The following is a 20,573-nucleotide window of genomic DNA, read 5'->3' as shown; positions in this document are numbered from 1 at the left end:
TGAAACGTAATGTTTTTTATTTTCTAACCTGTCGTCCGTCCGTTAGACGTGATCTTGTTGTGTCTTTCTAACAAGCGACGATAATCTATTTTTAAATTTTTTCAAACGGGCAACCTAGGTCACCCTTACAACAGGCAAAGATAGCTTATTTTTATAATTTTTTTAAATAGGCGTTCAGTTTTACAATTTTTTTTCGAAATATAAAAAACCCAATTCAAACCGTCTCCGGTCCTCATGGCACACCGTTGGGGTAGCCGGAAGCGGTCTAGCCAACCAGACTGCCCCCGACTCGGCCCGACCGGCTACATGCCCTGCCATGACGCATCTCCTCCACTCCTTTCCCCGCTTCCGCCATCTCTAAACCCTAGAACGCCGGAGCGCGCCAAATCAATCGCGCCCCTGCTCAGAATCTGTACCAAATCGAACGAGAAAGAACGAAAGCGAAGGAAACAACTCTCGAATCTGGCAATGGATCGCTCCCGCTCGAAGCGCGGCTACCACTACGACCAGGACTCGACGCCGCCCCGCTCCAAGCCGCGCTTCGACCGCCGAAGCGGCGGCGGCCAGAATCCTAACTCCAGCTACCACCGCCGCGGGCCCCCCGGTGGGGGCGTAGACTCCGACCGCCGCGGCTTCCTCCCCCCTGACGCCGCGCCGCTCCCGCCGCCTCGTCCCCCTTCTTCGTCAGCCGTGGCAGGGGCGCCGGGCTGTGGCCCCGCCGCAACCACCACCACCTCCTTCCGCATCCTGTGCCCGGAGTCCAAGGCCTACGGCTTCCCGCCCGGCTTCGTCGCCAAGGTCCGGGAGGACAGCGGCGCGCTCGTCAACGTCCACCCGACCTTCGCGGGTGACTATGTCCGGGTCATCGAGACGGTCGACGGCGCGCGGCGCGAGGCGGACGGCCGCCAGCCCATGTTCTCCCCGGCCCAGGAGGCGCTCCTCACGGTGCACCGCCGGATCCTTGAGACGGACGCCGATGACGGGGACGAGGACGGCGAGTACGGGCCCAGGGGAAAGGACCCCCGGGACAGGGGGAAGACCACCACGCAGCTCATCGTGCCAAGGCTGCACGTTGGCTGCCTGCTTGGCAAGGGTGGGAAGATCATCGAGCAGATGAGGATGGAGACCAAGACGCACATCAGGATCCTGCCGCGCGACCAGAACACCCCGCGGAGTGTGTCCTTGTCGGAGGAGGTTGTGCAGGTATGCTACTTGCTAGAATGCACTAAGGATTTCAAATTGGAGTTATAGAAGAGGATGTTAAGATTGCAAGTTTCTTTCAAGTGGAGTGTAAGAACACACATGAATATTCCAAGATGCAAACAGTAATAAGCGTAAGAACAAATATTAATCAAGCAGAAATATCAATGAAATTTAGGATTAGAAGTCAAATCCCAAACACGTACACGAAGATAGTTTCCCTACTCTTTAAGCCCCATGAATGCATCATCTCATGAATGGATAATCTGGCAAAGTAGGTAATGCTGCAAGTTACACTACTTTTTAGCTCTGTGGATCGGTCGTCTGGCAAGGTAGGTAATGCTGCAAGTTTGACTACTCCTTTAGGTCAGTGAATGCAGTATCTCTACCTCTGAGATTGGGTGCTTGAGATGATTTCTTTCTACTGGAACCGTCATTATGTATCAATCACCTTGATTTCCAAGATATACTGAACAAGAACTGCTGGGTAGCTGTGCCTTATACTGGATCCTTTTCTGGTTGTTGGTTTGTTTAGTGTTTCCTAGCATTTGGATATCGATTTTGTTTTTGACTTTGAGCTTTGGCACTAAATGACTTTACATGATTGTAATCTAACTTGATCAATTGGAAGTTTTCTGTTGAATATAATATCTAACACCTTCTAAAGTAATATTGGACGTTTTATGTGGAACATACGTTTTCCAAAGTATTACCTGAACAAATTAGAGGGATTCAATGAATGAATGAACAGAAATCAGAAGTGACCTAACTGATTATCCTTAGCTTGATGACCAAACGATGACATAGGCCCAAAGGCGACTTGGCAAACAGGGGACTACTAATGGTGAGCTTAGCCCAGTGGCATCGACAAGCTGATAACCACAAGTAACCTCATCAATGATCTTTCCATGCTGTCATGGAATAAAAATTCTGTTGCAGCCACTTCTGTCATGAAGCAGCAGATCTCTGCGGTGTTGTCCTTGTCCCACACCTTCACCACCATTGACAAAGACATTAGCTTGAAGAAATCTTCTCTATCTAGGTGCCCCACGAGAACCTTCTCGTGCATTGATGCGTGTAGCAATTAGCCAACTACAAATCAATCTAGCACCAAAATAACTCCTTGAACATGAATTGTCCCAGGCTGCTGGCTGGTCATGGCACCTCTTGGCCTCAAGCCATTGGGAATCGAGTAGAGGAAGGTCGGTGACATAGTTGTCGTCTTAGGCTTAGCTGTCACTGTTGCCTGTTGGGTTCACTAGCAGCTCTGTGATGTGATGAGTATCACGCTGAAACTGGTTGGGTGTAGGATCGATTTGATGATTCTGAGCAAAGTTAGGTGTCCCTAAAGATCATAGTTCTCATGGCGTCGGTATAGTGATACCATATCATCGCCATATCGGCGTGGTGGTTTTCTCTCTCACCATGCTGCGAGCCACCACGCCTGCACCGCCCGCCATTGCCCCTGCACTGTCCGCCCGCCGCCCAACGAGATTTCGCCCGTCGCCCCTGCGGCCTGCACCTCCCATCCAGATCTCCTCCGCCTCGCTGTCTCCCGTTCGGCCCTACTGCTGATCCGGCCGCCCGCCCACCTGTCGCCTTTGCCGTCTGCCCCACCGCTCCACTCATCGATGGAATCGGGAGGTGGAGATAGATGTGACTGGGGATGGAATCGGGAGGAGTAGGAGGAGGTGACGGCGGTGGAAAGAGGGAAGGAGACAATGCAGCGGCGTGGGGGAGGAGGTAGCGGCGCTGCTGCGGGGGCTGCGGCGATCCGAGGAGCTCCTCCTTCAAAGTCTTGCAAAGCTTGCGAGGGGGTGACAGCTCGTGCGTAGGTGATGGGATGGTCCAGAGTTCAAGATTGCATGATCCGACGATTTGATGGGCTCTGGGCTGGATGGGCTAGGGTTATAAACAGTACAAGGGTTTGATGATTAAGTTGTTTTGTGGGCCGGCTTAGTGGGCTGAACAGGCTAACGACCCATTTAACTAGCTAGTGCCTTCACCTTTTCTTTGTTTCCCATTTCTTTTCTTTTACTTATAATATACTATTGCATATCTATCCTATACTATGATGTGTGTATTCGCTACACCGATATATGTATGGTGTCACCACGCCACGCGCCATAAGTGCTATAAATGTGTGAAGGTGGTGGGTCGCCACGCCTCGCCACATCGCCGTAACTACTATGCTAAAGGTGAACTGATGGAGGACTCACTGTTGTTGCATTGGAACGTGTGATGTGACCAGAGAGCACCTGAATGCGACCGCTTGCACTCATTATTACTGAAGAGAGTAAGAGACGAGGCGAGCCTGAAGGCTCTGCCCACTGCTGCCTCTTGCTTGATATGCTAGGATGTATCACATCTGTCGCATGGACATGACATGATTGAGAGAAATAGATATCTTCTAGTGTGTTTCTTTGTTTGCTAAGCCAGTAGCACGGTTACGTGTCAGCAACAAGCCTGGTGTCTTTTCACATCCATGGTGGGAAGACCACCTCTGAGACCATGTTTGGAAGTAATCTGCTCCGGTGTTAGAAATTAAGGGGTAGAATGGCCAGCTTTATATTTCATGCAGTTAAGTGGCTTCACAACCATAGTTTGGGGGGTAGGGCTTTTTACTTTTAATTTATTCATGCACAAGTGTATTATTGAATAAAAGGGTTATGCTGCAAGGTGCTTTGTAGTTGCCAGTGCTATATGATATATCCTTATGTCTCGTAACATTACATCATTTCGATTATAGATGCATCAAATGATAAATAGCATTCTTCATTTGGGCATCTCTTTCAATGTAACTCTTCTCGCTCTAAGGTGTATTCTAATGTTGTGATATTTCAGGTTGTTGGAGATGGGAATAATGTTAAGAAGGCTGTAGTAATAATCTCTGATCGCCTAAAGGAAAGCTTACACCGTGATCGTGGTCCCTTCCGTGGGCGGATGAATTCACCAGAGCACCGCATTTCTCAGGAAGATGAATATTTGGGTGGTACTCAGCAGATGCCTGCATATGAAGAACCTTATGGGCGAACCGATCAGATTAGGAACAATAGTGGCATGGAGCCACCAGGATATGAGTTTGATTCAAATGGTAGCAAGGTCATTGAACATCCAGAGTTTCAGTATGATGATATTGTATTCCGAATTCTTTGCCCAAATGACAAGGCTAACAGTTTAGTTGGAACACGTGATGGAATAATAGAGGTGCTACAGGCAGATGTTGGCATTGATGTTAGACTTACTGATATTGTTGCTGGTTCTGACGAAAGGGTAGTACTCGTCACATCCAGAGAGGTAAACCAGGCGTGCATTGCATAATTCTGTACCTCTTTGCTTTCAATATTATAACATGAGTGCCTAGTGAAGATTTTTCTTTTCTATTACCCAAGGTACTTCAAATATTGGGTGTAGCAGCTGATATATCATTTCATATACTGTGATGGTGGTATTGCCACCTGAACCGTACCTAGGTGATGTGGTTGAGAATATAAACTGGGAAGATTCTCGCTCAACATTCCTCAGTATTATTTATACCGCTCCTATGTAGGCTATAGTTCCTGGCATGGAAAATACAATAATTTTTGGTAAAAATGAGGTCAAGGTAAAAATTTAGTACAAAAATGATGTTACTACGTATTGATATCATATTCCAGCCATGGAAAATGCTAAAAAATGGTATTGTTTTTAACACTGACAAAATTGACTTTGAATGCATTTTAGTTGTGTATTGATATCATGCTAATAATATATCTCCAAAACTATTATTATACATTGCATTAAGCCTTCAATGGTCCAAATGAACTAAAATGAAAATCTTGATTCAATCTGCTAGTGGAATGTACCATCTGATACATTCCATATCCCGAAGCAAAATGATCCGTGCATCTATTATTTATTGTGATGTAACCCCCTCCCTCTTTTGCCTTCTCTTTCCACCTGTACATACCCACAGTTTTTATTTTGTAAAACTTAAAATATGCTGTGGGAGACTACCCCACAGTCTTGCTTAAAAAAATCTATTGTTTATGAAGAATCGCAAGATTATGGCGGAACAGACCAATTTAGCTGCTACAAATGGACAAGACAAATTGTTGAAGGAACTGTTTGTACATGCTTGCTACATTTCTAGGTACTGTTCTAGATGCAGAAAGCCACAGCAGGTAATAATATAATCCTAGTCTATTAGAATTACAAGATCTAATCCAAGATACCAAGATAGCGTAGTTTCCTATAAATTAACATACCATTTCTGTTATGGATTAGACATCCACTGTGACAAGTGTCGAATATCTAACTAAGGGGTATATGCGTATAATGAGTACATCATACACAGACAGGGTATGTACAACACATATTCGGTAGCTCTAGATTCAGGGAACTGAAGCATCAGTACTTGATACACCCAGAATCAAGAAAATATACTAGGAAGGTTTAGATTGGTTACCCAACCCAATACGATCAGTATTCAAAACAAATCTATATACTTGGACGTCAAGGAAGACAACTCCCTATCGACTACGGCTGGATAGGAGTCGATACCTCACTTCTATATAAGACGGAAAGGCTGGGGGGAGAGGACACGGAACACACGAAAGACGAAAGACACAACAAAAAGAGGCAAGCATCAAGACCCCAACAGAGGAACTACTAGACAACTTTAGCCCTAGGATAGATTAGATCTAACCAACTCCTTGTAATAGTCTTAGCCACACTGCTTGTACTCGAGATCATCAATATACGACAGTAACACCCCCACAGGACGTAGGGTATTACTCCAATCGGAGACCCGAACCTGTATACATCGTTTGTCTCGTCTCGTGATTAATCCCTACACTCGAAGGTACCCTAGTCAATTTACGGACATATTGTTGGGAACTAATCTTCGACAGTTGGCGCGCCAGGTAGGGGCTTTCTTCTGTTTTGGCGGATTAATCATGCCTCAGACTCACTCTTGTGTTGGATTCTCCGACATCGGCTTCTATGACCATTTCAAGTCGACGGCGGACATCTTCGAGTCCCCTCCCGTTGACTCGGAAATCACCTTCGGAACTATGATTTTTTGTTGGGACGATCAAGGTGGATTGATCTACACCGGTACCCTCGATTCTAGACCATTGGATGTGTGCCGTGAGGTGGGACATCTCTAGTGGGATCCCGCGGAGCCTAATGTTCTCCACTGCATGACACCGACAGCGACGAGGGTGGCGACGATGACTCTAACGCTAGCCAGAGCAACCGAACAGATTGATTTGTGTTTATGGCTAGAGGCGACGATCCCCCACCGGCTGATTCAATGGCGATAGATCCAAACGCCGTGGTTGACAACGGCGTGAAAATTCTTAGAGATCCAGCGACATCTGTTGCTGCCGACGGTACTGGCGCCAAGTTACCACTCGAAACATCCGCATCTGGAGCCTTACGTGCACCCGACACGGCCCTCCACCGGCGGACCACAGGGAGGCAGATGCCCCCTGGTCTTTCCCGACGACTTCCGGTGGGTGTACCTACACCCGTGACAGCCCACGGCTTAAGGGACAAGCTCCTTCTGAATAGTCATCATGAGGCTTCATCGGCTCGACCACAACCGAGCCTCGGTAGCGATATATTCAGTACTCCGGATGCTAACGTGCAAGTAGCTCATCTGATTCTCAGATCCCTTCCAGAATTGGATCCAACGAATCCACTAACTCCTATGGTCAATCAAGTCAAGATCCTACTCGATGCGGCTCAGATCCAAGTCGCTTGAACAAACAATCCCCGCAACTCCTGGCCTCCCAATCTGAACTGTCCTGGCTCAAGGAGCCATGGGTGGGAACGCTCTCGAGTAGAGGAATCTCATACGGGAAGCTCAGGTGGTCGAGCCCGAATACGATACTGTAGGCCAAACTGTAACTGCCCTATCCATAGGCGCAAAAATCAGGAAGATCCGAGGAATCGTATTCCTCACAACCGGCATGATCTACGTATGGTGATCGAAAACCGTCGTGAGGAACGCCGTGAAGACAATCGCCGCTACTACGACCGCAGATCTACAAGACGAGATGGTCGACATGACTCCCCTGCTCGAAGAGACAGGCATGACAGTCCTCCACCATCTCCTCCTGAAGAGTTCGATGGGGGCTGCGAGGCTTTCGTACGCGAACTCCTGTCAATTCGGTGGCTCGGGAAGTTCAAAGCGGGCCCGATCCAGAAGTACGACGGGAAGATCAATCCCAACGAGTGGTTGCAGATCTACACCACTGTCATTTGAGCAACAGATGGTGACAACTGAGTAATGGCCAATTACATGTTAACCCCTCTTGATGGACCTGCAAGGTCCTGGTTGCTAAACTTGTCGTCCAACGCGATTCGTTCATGGGCAGAACTTAAGGCTCAGTTAATAGCCAATTTTCAAGATACGAGTGCCCAAGAACGGAGAACGACCTCCACCAGCTGCATCAAGGCGACGACGAATCCCTTCGAGATTTCATCCGCCGGTTCAGCGACAAGTGTAACACGATCCCGGACATCTCCGATGAGTCGTTAATCATCGCCTTCAAACGAGGTGTTTAGGACACGTATTTGCGTGGAAAGATGGCTACTCGGAAGATCCGCACGGTCAAAGAGCTTTTTGAGTTGGTTGACAAGTGCGCAAAACGAGCGGAAGCGCAGGTGTGCACTAAAAACTTTCAATCTGGCAAGGACAAACCCGAGTCCTCGAAGAGCGAAGGAAAGAACAAACCCGGTGACAAGCGCAAGGGTACCGATACAGCTAGCTGCAGTTGACGTGAGCAAATCGCGCAACACTGGGGACAACAAAGGCCTCAGTCGATGTGGCGGAAAGTGGTGTCCTATCCATCGGAGTAACTAGCACAACTTCGACGAGTGCTTTGTGTTCAAGAAGAAACTTGATGAAAAAATCAAGACAAATGCTGAGTGTAGTAATAAGCAGGTTAAATCAAACGTTGAGGGTGACGAGCCCAGTTCCACGAGGCTGACTATAGCTTGGCGCACATCTTCGGAGGATCCGTCACGTATGAGTCCAAAAGGCAGTACAAGACGATCGAGTGAGAAGTCAACCTGGCCTTAACTGTGCCCACTCGATATCTCAAGTGGTCGAAACAGCCGATCACCTTTGATCAAACTGACCATCCGGCCGCGGTACCACATCCTGGTCGATACCCAGTCATGGTTCAGCCGACCATACTCAACATCAAAGTTTCTGGGTGGTAGTTCACTCAACCTCATTTTCTCCAAAACCTTGAACAAGATGGGAATTCAGAGATCAGAGCTTATGACAAAAGTCAAGCCTTTTCATGGCATAACTCCCAACTCAGCCAGATCGAGCTGTCGGTAACATTTGGCACGCCTGACAACTTCTGTACAGAAAAGCTAGCCTTTGATGTCGCGAACTTCGAGATGGCGTACAATGTGATCCTAGGTCGTCCAATGTTGGGCAAGTTCATGGCGGTAGTTTACTATACCTACCAAACACTTAAGATCCCAGGTCCCAATGGAGCCATTATCGTTGAAGGAGATCAGCGCACAGCGGTCAAATGCGACAAGCAAAGTCTGGATATGGTCGAACACTTCAGTCGAGCGGCCATCGCTCCTAAGGATACAAATTCTAAGTGTCAAAGGCACCAAGGTGTTGTCGAGGTTAAAGATTTCAGACTCGTAAGTCTTGCTGGCACTTCTAAATTCGACGTCGCCAAAGGCAAGACCAACGATGGCTTCAACAATAAAAAGACCGATGGTTGCGTCAAGGCAGTGCCTCTCGACCCGTCTGAACCATCCAAGACGGTTAAGGTTGGGGCCAATCTTTACCCCAAATAAGAACTCGAGCTTATCACCTTCCTCCAGGCAAACCAAGACGTGTTCATATGGCAACCGTCCGATATGTCTAGGGTTCCTAGGGAGGTGATCGAGCATCGACTAGCTGTTAAACCCAACGCCAAACCTATGGTGCAGAAGCAGTGAAGATTTCCGGAAGATAGGAAGCGGGCCATTCAGGATGAGGTCGATAAGCTCCTAAAGGCGGGCTTCATTTGAGAAGTGCGTCATCCTACATGGTTCGCAAATCTCGTTCTCGTTAAGAAGGCTAATAGCAGATGGAGAATGTTCGTCGACTTCACCAACCTTAATAAGGCTTGTGCCAAGGATCTTTTTCCTCTTCCACGTATCGACCAGATCGTCGACTCAACGGCAGGCTGCGAGTTGCTATATTTTCTAGATCCCTATTCAGGGTATCACCAAATTAGCATGGGATTAGAGGATGAGGAGAAAATAGCTTTTACTATTCCTTTCGGTGTATTTTATTATGTAAAGATGCCTTTTGGTTTAAAAAACGCTGGTGTTACGTACCAAAGGTGCATTCAAAACTATCTACAACCCCAAAAAGGGCGTAATGTAGAAGCATACGTCGATGATGTTATAGTCAACCTGTGAAGCTTAACAGACAAAGAAAACGATAGACTTCCGGGTATAGGGTGACGCCATTGGTTCATATAGAATGCATGTCCTAGGTCTATCAAAAAAATCAAAAACCGGAAACACATTGGTTGACGATCTCAAAGAAACGTTCGACAACCTCAGGAAGTATCGCATGATGCTTAACCTCGAAAAATGCATGTTTGGTGTGCTGTTTGGTAAGCTTCTCGGCTTCCTGGTGTCAAGTCGAGGCATTGAAGCCAACCCGCGCAAAATTGAGGCTCTCAACCAGATGTTGTTACCTCGAACACTGAAAGAGGTCTAGAAACTGATAGGTTGCATTGCTGCTCTTAGTCGATTCATTTCCAAGATGGGTGAGCAAGGGATGCTTTTCTTCAAGCTGTTGAAGAAACAAGATCGGTTCGTGTGGACGGAAGAAGCAGAGCGTGCATTCCAGGACTTAAAAGTTACTTATCGTCTCTATTAATCCTTACACCGCCTAACGAAAAAGAGGAACTCTTTTTGTATATTGCAGCTACCCTACAATTTGTAAGCACAGTACTGGTGGTCGAACAGGAATATCCTGAGAAAAAGACCAAGGTCCAGAAACTTGTTTACTACGTAAGCGAAGTTCTACACCATGCTAAACTACGATACCCGCAAGTACAGAAGCTGATATATGCAGTCTTGATGTCTTTCCGGAAATTACGGCACTACTTTCAAGTGCACAGGATCACCGTCATGACGACGTACCCGTTGAAGGATGTAATGCGCAATCGGGAAGCTACTGGATGAATTACGCAATGGGTGGTAGAGCTAAATTAGTTCGACGTAAGCTACGCACCACGCATAAGCATGAAATCCAGAGTGTTAACGAACTTCATCGCCGAATGGACAAGCGTTGAAAAAACAATACCAAACATGGTCGAAGATCATTGGACGCCCTTCTTTGATGGACCGCTCACGCTCCAGTGCGCGGGGGCTGGCATTGTACTCAATCTTCAATAGGCGACGAACTCAGGTACGTTGTTCAATTAGACTTTAAAGCTTCTGACAATGTTGCAGAATATGAAGAACTGGTAAACGGGTTCTGTCGGAGGATTAACTCCTGTCGCAGGGATCCTGAGAGACCCCTTTTTAGAGATTCGGCCGGGGGATGATCCTGAATAAGTTCGTCGGAGAAATAAATGGGAATGAATGCAACGGCCGGTGGTGGGGGTGTCGACCTAGTGCAAGGAGAAGTAAATGCACCGGAATTTAGACAGGTTCGGGCCGCACGGGGGCGTAATACCCTACTCCTGTATGGATGCTATATCTATCCTGAGGAAGTCCCTCAAGGATGTTGCTGGTTACAAGAATGTTGGCCTAACTAAGAGCTTGAGGCTCCTTGTTCTTCGGCTGAAACTGTGCTCAGCCTTGCTCACAGTCTCTCTTCGTTGGTCTGGTTCGTTGTGTGGTTGGTGTTCTTCCGCCGTTGTTGGTCTTCTCCGAGAGAGTTCGTGTTCTTTTTGCTTCTGTGTTGTCGGCTATTTTAAGTACCCGCCGGCCGAGACATGCCCCGAATGGGAAGGAGGGGGCACAAGTTCCAAGACGCCATGACTGAAAAATGTGTCATCATTTCTTCCGGGTGAAGTGACCGGGGGTGGAAAATGCGTCGCACGCCCGGTCACCTGTCACCATAAACGCTTTGGCAACAGGCGCCGTGGAGAGGGCCCACCGGGCAGCCGCAGAGCAACCCGGCGTGCCCGCCCTGTCTTGTTCTTCTGCCACAGCAGTGCGGCAGACGAAACGCCTTGATCCTCGCGATGTTATCCCAAGACAAACCGGATGACACGGGACGGGACCCGTCCAATTAATAACCTCACGCCTCTCTGCCAAAACATGGCAGGAACTGACGCTGCGGCGGGAGCAGTTGGAGGTGTCAGGCCACACACGCTCATTAAATGCGGCCTCGGACCTCTGACTGATTGACACCTCATCGGCGGGCCCCTCGGGGGCCTTTCTGGGTCGTCAGGGCACCGAGTGCTCGGGGGTACTGTTCGTCCCCGAGCACTCTCTCCCGAGAATGCCTATCCTTGTCCTCGGGGTATCGGTCGCCCGGGGGTACTGTTCGCCTCCCCGAGCACTCTTGCACGAACCTTCGGGGAACCGAGTGCTCGGGGGCTGCCACATGTAGCCCTGAGCACTCTCTCCCGAGCACTCTTGTACGGATCTTCGGGGAACCGAGCGCTTGGGAGCTGCTGCACCCAGCCCGAGCACTCTCTCCCGGAATTTGGCTCTTTTGATCGTCGGGAGACTAGGGTGCTCGGGGGTGAGCGGACACCTCCTCGAGCACTTTCTTCCCGGTACTTAGACTCGGTGGATCATCGGGGAACTGGGATGCTCGGGGACCACTAACTGTGGCCCCGAGCACCTTCTCCCGGGACTTGATCTTTTCTCATCCTACAGGAGAGACCTCGCGGGATGGCGCCATGTGGCGGATGGCTGGCCTGGCCTCGGGATTCAGGGACCCCCGGTTCCTGATACACCGACAGGTTCCGCATAGCTTCATCGCGAATTAAACGACTTTTTGTGAAAGGGGACTCACAGCTAGTCGTGAACCAAGTTCAAAAGGAGTACCAGTACTCGAGTGGGCGCTTATGGAAACCTCTCCTCCGGGGTAGAGTTAGGGGGCTACTGTCGAATATCTATCTAAGGGGTATATGCGTATAAGAAGTACATCATACACAGACAGGGTATGTACAACATATATTCGGCAGCTCCAGATATTACAGAACCGAATCAACGGTACCTGATACACCTGGAATCAAGGAAGTACATACCAGGAATGTTTAGATTGGTTACCCAATCCGATACAATCAGTATTCAAAATAGATCTATCTACTTGGACGTCAAGAAAGACAATTTTCTATCGATTACGGTTGGATAGGAGTCGGTACCTCAGTCCTATATAAGGCGGAAAGGCTAGGGGGAGAGGACACGAAACACACGAAAGATGAAAGACACGACGAAAAGAGAGAGAGGCAAGCATCAAGATCCCAACAAAAGACCTACTCGACAACTTTAGCCTTAGGATAGATTAGATCCAATCAACTCTTTGTAATAGTCTTAGCCACATTGCTTGTACTCGATATCATCAATATACGGCAGCAACACCCTCACAGGACGTAGGGTATTACTCCAATCGGAGGTCCGAACCTATATACATTGTTTGTTTTGTCTCGTGATTAATCTCTACACTTAAAAGTACCCAGTCAATTTACAGACATATTATCGGGAATGTAAAGCTTCTTTTTAAGATGGCTATTCCTATTCTTTCTTCAATATGCTAACTGATTGTTTCACTAATCTTAGTAGGATTCCTGGGTTGCTAACTAAGATTTACGCTGGATTGTTAACAAAGATTTACCCTGTTCGAGCAATTTTGGAAGTATTGATAGATGAGAGTCAGCTAATTTGATTGTGCTTTGTTCTTGATAAGGAAGTAATCAGTTTTTTATGTTATTTATTATTCAAGGAAGTTGTCTAACTTATCTAACTCAACTGTGAGGTACCAACTTGTTGTCTTGTTTGAGTTATAGTTTTATACGTGAGTCAACCTTCCCTAAGATTTGTGGAGCTAACCCCTAGTTGAGAAAAGTTACATCACAGCAGTGTCAGCATGTAACCTTAGTTTGGCCTTTTGTAATGATGCATGTCTACGTTGGTATGTGTTCATTTCGAATATCTAGTATATTTTGATTGAAATATCCTGTTAAGTGTCTGTCTACTTGTAATTTGTTTCAACTATCATCTTAACTGAATTTTGATAATGCTTTTCACATCCTAAAGGACTTATTTTATGTAGTTAACATGTACATAATTTTGATGTAGGGCCCAGACCATGAGCTTTTCCCAGCTCAGGAAGCACTGCTGCACATCCAAACTCATATTGTAGACCTTGGCCCTGACAAGGATAACATTATCACAACAAGACTACTTGTACCTTCAACTGAAATTGCTTTCTTTGAGGGAAGGGATGGATCACTATCTGATATACAGAGACAGACTAGTGCAAACATACAGATATTACCAAGAGAAGATCTTCCATCTGGCGCTCTAGAGTCTGATGAACTCATACAGGTTCGTCTTGATTCCTGGAAAAGATTCATTTTTTCCATTTTGAATGTTTAGCAAGATAAGTACATGGTAATTCAGATGCAAACACCTATATGATTGATTGATTATACATATTTTTTTGGGAGTTTGTTCCTGTGGGTTGGGACTTGGGAGGGTTGTAAATTGGGGTTTATTTGTGAACAAGCTATAACATATTGGAGGTCTAGTGGCTATTTTTCCTTTCCAAGCCAACCCGCAGTTGATTTATATACCTCATGCTTGCACATGAGCTCGGACCAGTAGCTGGTTTGCCAGGAACTTTTGATTACACATGTTATCACAAATTTCATTCTGACATTCTTGTTCACATGCATGACTATATATATTTTTTATATTGTTTTGAGTTTCAAGTTCATTTTTCTGATGGTTTAGCCCATAACGTTCTTGCAGATTGTCGGAGAGATTAGAGCTGCTCGGAATGCTCTTATGCAAGTAACTACGAAATTAAGGAGTTACCTATACCGTGAGATGTCTGGTCCTATTCAAGTTAGCAACAGTAATGTACATGGATCCATTTCTCCAGCAATAGGCTCGCCTCGAGGACCATACCAGGGAAATGATCTTCCAATGGCTGCTTACCACGAAGCACCACAACTGTCAACTTCATGGCATTCAAAGGTAATCTGATGCAAAAATAATTCCTTGGTGCCATTAGGAAAAGATGTTCATACATCACACTGTTGTTCAAAAGATGCTTATACATCCTGAGAGTAATTTTTACAACTGGTCTCTCTTCTTTGCTGCACATTCCATGTGGACCTCTCGTCTTCAATTTAGGCCACCAAGTTTTCGTCTCTCCAAATGTGTTCAGTTGTTGTGCCCCATCTATCGGTTGACTGTTGGTTGACTATCATTACCAACCTTGCATTCTGCATTTCTGCCTGACAAATAAGGCTACAAATAATTAATGAACATGGGAATTTTTTGTAACATCGTGCATAATTTTCGTAGTATACAATAGTCTGTTGCAATTCATGTTACCCTTCTAGCTTGCGCTATGTCCAGCGACTGTGTTTGGACTGTGCAGTTTGCCATTTTGAATTGCAGGATAGTGGAGGCAGTGCAAGTGGATCATTTGAGCAAGGTAGCAACATTAATGATGATATCAGTCGAAGTACTACAAAACGGTAAGGTTGGGTCCTTGCAGTTATTTCTTATGTTTGGTTGTTCCATGATCGCTTTTTTTTGTCCTCCATCAGATTTGCCGTTCCTCTAGTGACTAGAAGCACATTAGAAGTTGTCATACCAAGGAGTGCTGCTGCAAGCCTCACCATGACGGCTGGTAGTAAGCTCGTCCAAATAAGTGAGGTGCTATATAGCCTGGATTTTCTTTAATAACAAAGGGAAGACAATTCTACCTCTAGTATTACCTTCTAACTGTTTGTTTGTAACAGATGTCTGGTGCTACTGTCATGCTTGCTGAAGATAGACCTGAAGTCATGGAGAAAGTAATTCGAATATCTGGTACCCCTGAGCAGGCTGACAAAGCTCAGAGTTTGCTGCAGGGATTTATTCTTAGCAGTGAGTATATCTCTCTCACAGACACAAGGTTTTTGTTCATTTATCAGCAATATATAACTCTTTGCCCCCTTTTCTATTTTCAGTCCAAGATGACATTCCTTCAGTCTAGTTGAAAACATTACATGACATAATTTTTTTTAAAAAAATTCCTGTGTACTTTGAGGTGAAATGCATCTGAGTCCATGTGTTATTTATATTTGTTTGATTGAGCATTGTGTTTTTAGGTGCAAAGTGTTCATGTATGATATGCTTTGTCAATTATTTATTCTAGTTGTAGTGCTAAGTAGCCAAAATGTGCTTTGTTTCTAGTTTATCTTACTGTCTTGTGCAGTGCTCAAATGGTGGATGGGGATGTAAGATAGTAGATGATCATTTTTAAATACTAATTCAATTTCAAATTCATAACTGACTGCTGAATAGTTGGTCAGAGTTGTCTTAGAACTTGCTGGCTTGCTGCTGTGTTTGCTGCGCTGGTGTTGCTCTGTTAGTTCTCCATTTTCATTACAGTCCTTGCACAGTCATGCTTGAGGAAAATAATTTCACACGTACGCATCATGCCAAAAAGAAAGAAAAAAAACCGAAGCGACGGCAATGAACGGAATGGTATAAAACTGAATTAAATTTTGCTTAGCTAGTTTTCCCAGTATGTGGTGCTTGGAAGGATAGCTGACAGAAAAAAGCACCAAGTCTGAGCGCTCACAGCTTGTGTGAATGCTTGCCTTTCGAGATAATGTTTCAGATGTGTGACAAAATGTGTTCATGAATAACAATATTGCGATATAACCTTATTGACTTAACTTTTGTGAATACTTGCATTATGACATGATTTGCCGATTGCCTGACAAACTATGTTCTCGAACAACATGCACTGACTGGAAATATATCAAGGTAACGCCTGCATATAAATGAAGATATCAGCGAATGAACATTTGAGCAATGTATGCAACTATGTCTGTGCAGCACGCACTATACTGTCAAGTTCGTTTGCTGCAAACAAGTGACGGTCCGCTAGGGTACACGCGGCCATATATATACCCCCTTTTGAACATAGGATATTTAGAGAAGTTCCGTAGGATTTGGATCCTATAAAATTCTCCTATATGGCCTTTTGGAACAAAAAGAATGAGCATGTTAGTCCTATGTAATTTCTACCGAATGCCTCGTAGGATTTTTGAGGAAATTTAACACAAGCTCAAACCTCATGAAAAAGTTTCTTTGTTTCCTTCTCTTCAAATTCCTAGTTTTCCCAACGTATCATCCAAATGGTCATTTTGCAATTTTCATGTGTTATGTAATCCTACAAATTCATGTGTTTCTCCTATTTATTATGCACAAAGATGATTAATCGTCGGCAGGCAACTGCCAAAGGTGGTTAGTTGCTCATGCCCCTTCGGGGAGTTGCTCGTACGAAAGGTACCCCTTTAGAAGGCATGAACTCGCCAATTCAATATGGTTTCCACATCAAATCCATTTCACATGTTGCTTTTAAGATAAATTTTTTAAAATCTTGATAAATTTAAGATTTGTCATGATCGACTTTTCATCTTGGTACAAGGATGATGGGAAATTATTAGCAATTCTGTTGGTCGCAATATAAATGATGCAAAATTCTTATAAGCCTCATACTTCATATGCACAGTTTGTGTTATAGGAAAATTAATTTTAAGATCATCTTACCTTAAAATAAAAAATGAATAACTAATTTTTCTTAACACATTCAAGGCGATATATGTGGTCATATTCAAACATTATATGGATCATTCAGGTACTTTTTGGTACTCATAAATACATGTACAAGATAGACACATGTGTCTATTATCAACAAGGAACCATACGTTCACCATAATTATTGCTCAAATCATCAAATTCAGAGCACATTATACTGATAACATGATAAAATCTATTAGAATAGATAATACTGTTGAATTTACTTCATAGGTCATCAATTATTATTGTATGGTCTTAGTTATTAATTTAGAGCACTTAAGGACCTTATGTGCACACTTAACATGGTTAAGTTAAATCTCTTATCAAAAGAATAAAATTAATTACAAGATTTATTATAGAATTATAATTTACTAACCACATGTTGGGGTTATGTGGTCTTACATACCGCCGGCTTGATTCAAATAAGACTAACTAGGTCGGAGAACATACGGGAATGGTCAGGAGAACCTCTAACTGTTTTCACCTTCACATCTTCTCTTAAAAACAGAATCAAAAACAGAAAAGCCGGAAATGGTACGAACTTGGTAATGTTGGGATATCGAAAACAAACCAATCTGAATAAGAACATGCTGGTATCGATTGGCAACAAATAATTCAATCCAGAAACACTAACCATATGCTATAATTGCTAACAGCCCCCTTTATGATCGGATTTTGCAATTTGCTATATATTTACATCATTCATTACAGGCCCAGCTATATTCACCATTGCTTACACAGTTACACTGTATGAAATGGAACATACAAATTTCCTTCACCATAGGCTAAACTTATACTTACCTAGTCACTAGCCTTAACATACATAGCATGTCAAGCTCGCAAAAAGAATGCAAAAGAACATCTTCTACTAGCTAATTTATATGCATTTTTTTACAGTTCTTTACACTATATTGACAGGGACAAGTAGTTCCAAACTGAACTGAGATGAGCTCCAAGAATTGCAGCCAGCAATGCCGTCCTGGTTCGTTCTCTGGTCACAAGTTACGATTTGGAGGACACGGCGGCGACGGCGTTGAGCCCCTGCGTGAGGCCGTGGATGGCCTCGTAGCTACGGGAATCGAGGCCAATACAGCATGTCGAGGGTTGCTCCTAACAATGGTATCGGGGTATACCTGATGACGGGAGTGTGATCTGCGACCTAGGGCTGAATGTCCTAGCTACGTGCGTGTGATGAACTCAAGAACATAGGGAGTTATCCAGGTTCAGATCTCTCTTTAGATAATAACCCTACATCCTGTGTATTTTTTAATATAGGTCTAAATGAACTGGATCCGCTCTCCTCCTTCTCTCTATCTCCCTCTCTTTATATATCCAAGGGAGAGAGTATTTATATAGGGACCCAAACTAGACCCAGGCCTAGCTAATCCTTCTAATATATGCCCATCATTATGACGAGTGGCTGCATTCCACTTGCCCTGTCAGTCTGCAGGGTTTGTACCATCGGTCCCACACCCACATCATCATTATCGCATGGCCTACTAGGTCTCGTCTCCACGCCTCGTCTGCACTCCTGAAAATCTACTACAATGCTTTATCAGACTGTCCTGTAGTGTTTAATGTTACAAGATGAGACATGACAAGCCTGTGCTGGTCACGTCTAGGTCTACCCGGAAGGACGACCTAGGTAAGAGATGACACTTGACTGGAAAAGTATGTAATAAAATTTGACTGATTAGGCACATACCTGCATTGCGACCAAAGAAAATTAGTCATGGGGTTTTCCTCCGAGACCTGGAGACTGGTCGAAGAAACTGGTCGTGTGGTCACTGGCTGGACGCGTCGGGGGACCATGCTCTTGCCCAATCATGACGTGTAGAAAAGGTTGATATTTGATCATCGTGGAACCGATAACTCAATCTAGAAACACTAACCATACTCTATAATTGTCAACAACCCCCCTTTACATCATTCATTGCAGGCCCAACCATATTCACCATCTCTTACACATTTACACTAATAAGCTCTGTATGAAATGGAACATACAAATTCTACTTCGCTAGTCACTAGCCTTAACATACACAACATGTCAAGCTCGCAAAAAAAATTGCAAAAGAACATCTTCTACTAGCTAATTTCTATGCATTTTTTTGCATTTCTTTACACTATATTGACAGTGACAAGTAGTTCCAAACTGAACTGAGATGAGCTCCAAGAATAGCAGCCAACAATGTCGTCGTGGTCTGTGCTCTAGTCAGAGTTACGACTTGGAGGACACGGCGGAGGAGGTGGTGTTAAGCCCCCGCGCGAGGCCATGGATGGCCCCGTAGCTACGGGAATCGAGGCCGATGAAGTCGAAGATTACAAGGCCTTGCTGGTTTGGAAGGTACGTTCGCCACCACATCTCCTCTACCTCACCCGCCTCGCCTCGTACAACCATTCATGCATTGATATCCACCTTCTGTGATGACCTAGCGTTGCGCCTCTCGCTCTCCCCGGTGTTGGTGATGGTGATGGGCTCCCCTTCGGCACAATAGCGGGAGATGGCGGAGCTGGAGCGGTAGAATGGTAAGTGTGCTGGTGGTGGTTCTTGCCGCTGTAGGACTTGCTCCATTGTAGGATGGCGGGAGCACAAGCTCAGGCAGTCGGCTAAAAATGGTAATCCTTGGGAATTTCCCGAATAAAATTGGGATTTCTAAAAAATGGTTGGGAGAATAGCTAAACCATTTTTGGCTCCGTTTTCGCATTCAATTTTCTATTTTCATCCCGTTCCTGTGTAAATCCTGTAAATACAAAAGTGGTTAGGAGAAATGTAGGAAACGGGACGGAATTTCTCTCGCCTGATTTCATCTTTAAGACTAACTGCATATCAGACGGCTTTCTCGTTGCAATTAGTATATAGAAATCAATCAAATATTTCCCATCTGCAAAAATTTGATTGCGCTGTATACGTACTGATATCACAATTGTAATATATATCAATAGGCCCTCATAGAAAATTAGGGATCTATATAGGGTATAATTCTCGGTGGATCATTAAATACCTTGAGCCCCAAACATGAGACTAATTCATAGCATGGCATGTTGATTATATTTTGATGAAGACAATTTCTTGGTATTAGGGAGAGATCAAAAGTACCATAAAGAATACTAGAAAATAGATTGGAATGTCATAAGTATTCAGTCCTTATATCCATGTACTAAAGAATATAAACTTGAAATTCATATGATTATAAATTTGCAATAAATTACAAATAATTTGCTAGATACATTTACTGACTATAAAGATATCACTATATCTCATATTTTCATTGTAAATGTGCCAGAAAGCGTGAAGATATCTAAATTCACTCATTTTCCAAATACAAATAAGAGAGGAGAAGTATGGTCAGAAGGGATAATGCTTCTCAAAAGCTTCCGCGTAAACAAAGAAAGTTAACTTCTAAAATTGTAAATGTGAATCAACTTGAAGTTGATAGACACCTTATGGATACTCAATATGTAAGACCTACGTATGTTAAACATCCAAGACCCAGGATAAATGTATGCACTAATTTAGGTGCTGAGATATCAGAACACCCTAACTTTATTGCTATAAAAAATCATGAGGACTTGGA

General features: G+C 44.7%; 1 protein-coding gene across 8 annotated transcripts; it reads left to right on the top strand.

Annotated features, from left to right (window-relative positions):
- The first annotated feature begins 249 nt into the window (after window positions 1–249).
- Window positions 250–19,861, top strand: LOC133883738 (RNA-binding KH domain-containing protein RCF3-like). 8 transcript variants are annotated; one of them, XR_009902972.1, is made up of 10 exons: window positions 250–1,203; window positions 4,045–4,497; window positions 13,486–13,734; window positions 14,161–14,388; window positions 14,818–14,897; window positions 14,970–15,073; window positions 15,165–15,291; window positions 17,917–18,219; window positions 19,134–19,342; window positions 19,432–19,861. XR_009902972.1 is itself a non-coding variant. In XM_062323155.1 (8 exons), the coding sequence occupies exons 1-8, from the start codon at window positions 307–309 to the stop codon at window positions 17,940–17,942; spliced, it is 2,190 nt and encodes a 729-aa protein (XP_062179139.1). In that variant the 5' UTR covers window positions 250–306; the 3' UTR covers window positions 17,943–19,091. The 8 variants fall into 8 exon arrangements, 2 of the variants coding, with proteins under 2 accessions (XP_062179139.1, XP_062179140.1); XR_009902968.1 differs by having other exon boundaries at window positions 14,970–15,078; window positions 17,896–18,219; window positions 19,432–19,860; XR_009902969.1 differs by having other exon boundaries at window positions 251–1,203; window positions 14,970–15,078; window positions 19,432–19,860.
- The last annotated feature ends 712 nt before the right edge of the window (window positions 19,862–20,573 follow it).

The sequence above is a fragment of the Phragmites australis genome, chromosome 10, assembly GCF_958298935.1.
Source record: "Phragmites australis chromosome 10, lpPhrAust1.1, whole genome shotgun sequence".
NCBI classification, from domain to species: Eukaryota; Viridiplantae; Streptophyta; class Magnoliopsida; order Poales; family Poaceae; genus Phragmites; species Phragmites australis.
This window is presented reverse-complemented; position numbering and strand designations above follow the sequence as displayed.

Bases quoted from the DNA above. Each gene is read 5' to 3' on its own strand.
- LOC133883738 (XM_062323155.1), top strand. From the start codon at position 307: ATGCCCTGCCATGACGCATCTCCTCCACTCCTTTCCCCGCTTCCGCCA. The intron at 1,204-4,044 runs GTATGCTACTTG...GTGATATTTCAG, and splicing joins TGTCGGAGGAGGTTGTGCAG to GTTGTTGGAGATGGGAATAA. The intron at 14,389-14,817 runs GTAATCTGATGC...TTTGAATTGCAG, and splicing joins CAACTTCATGGCATTCAAAG to GATAGTGGAGGCAGTGCAAG.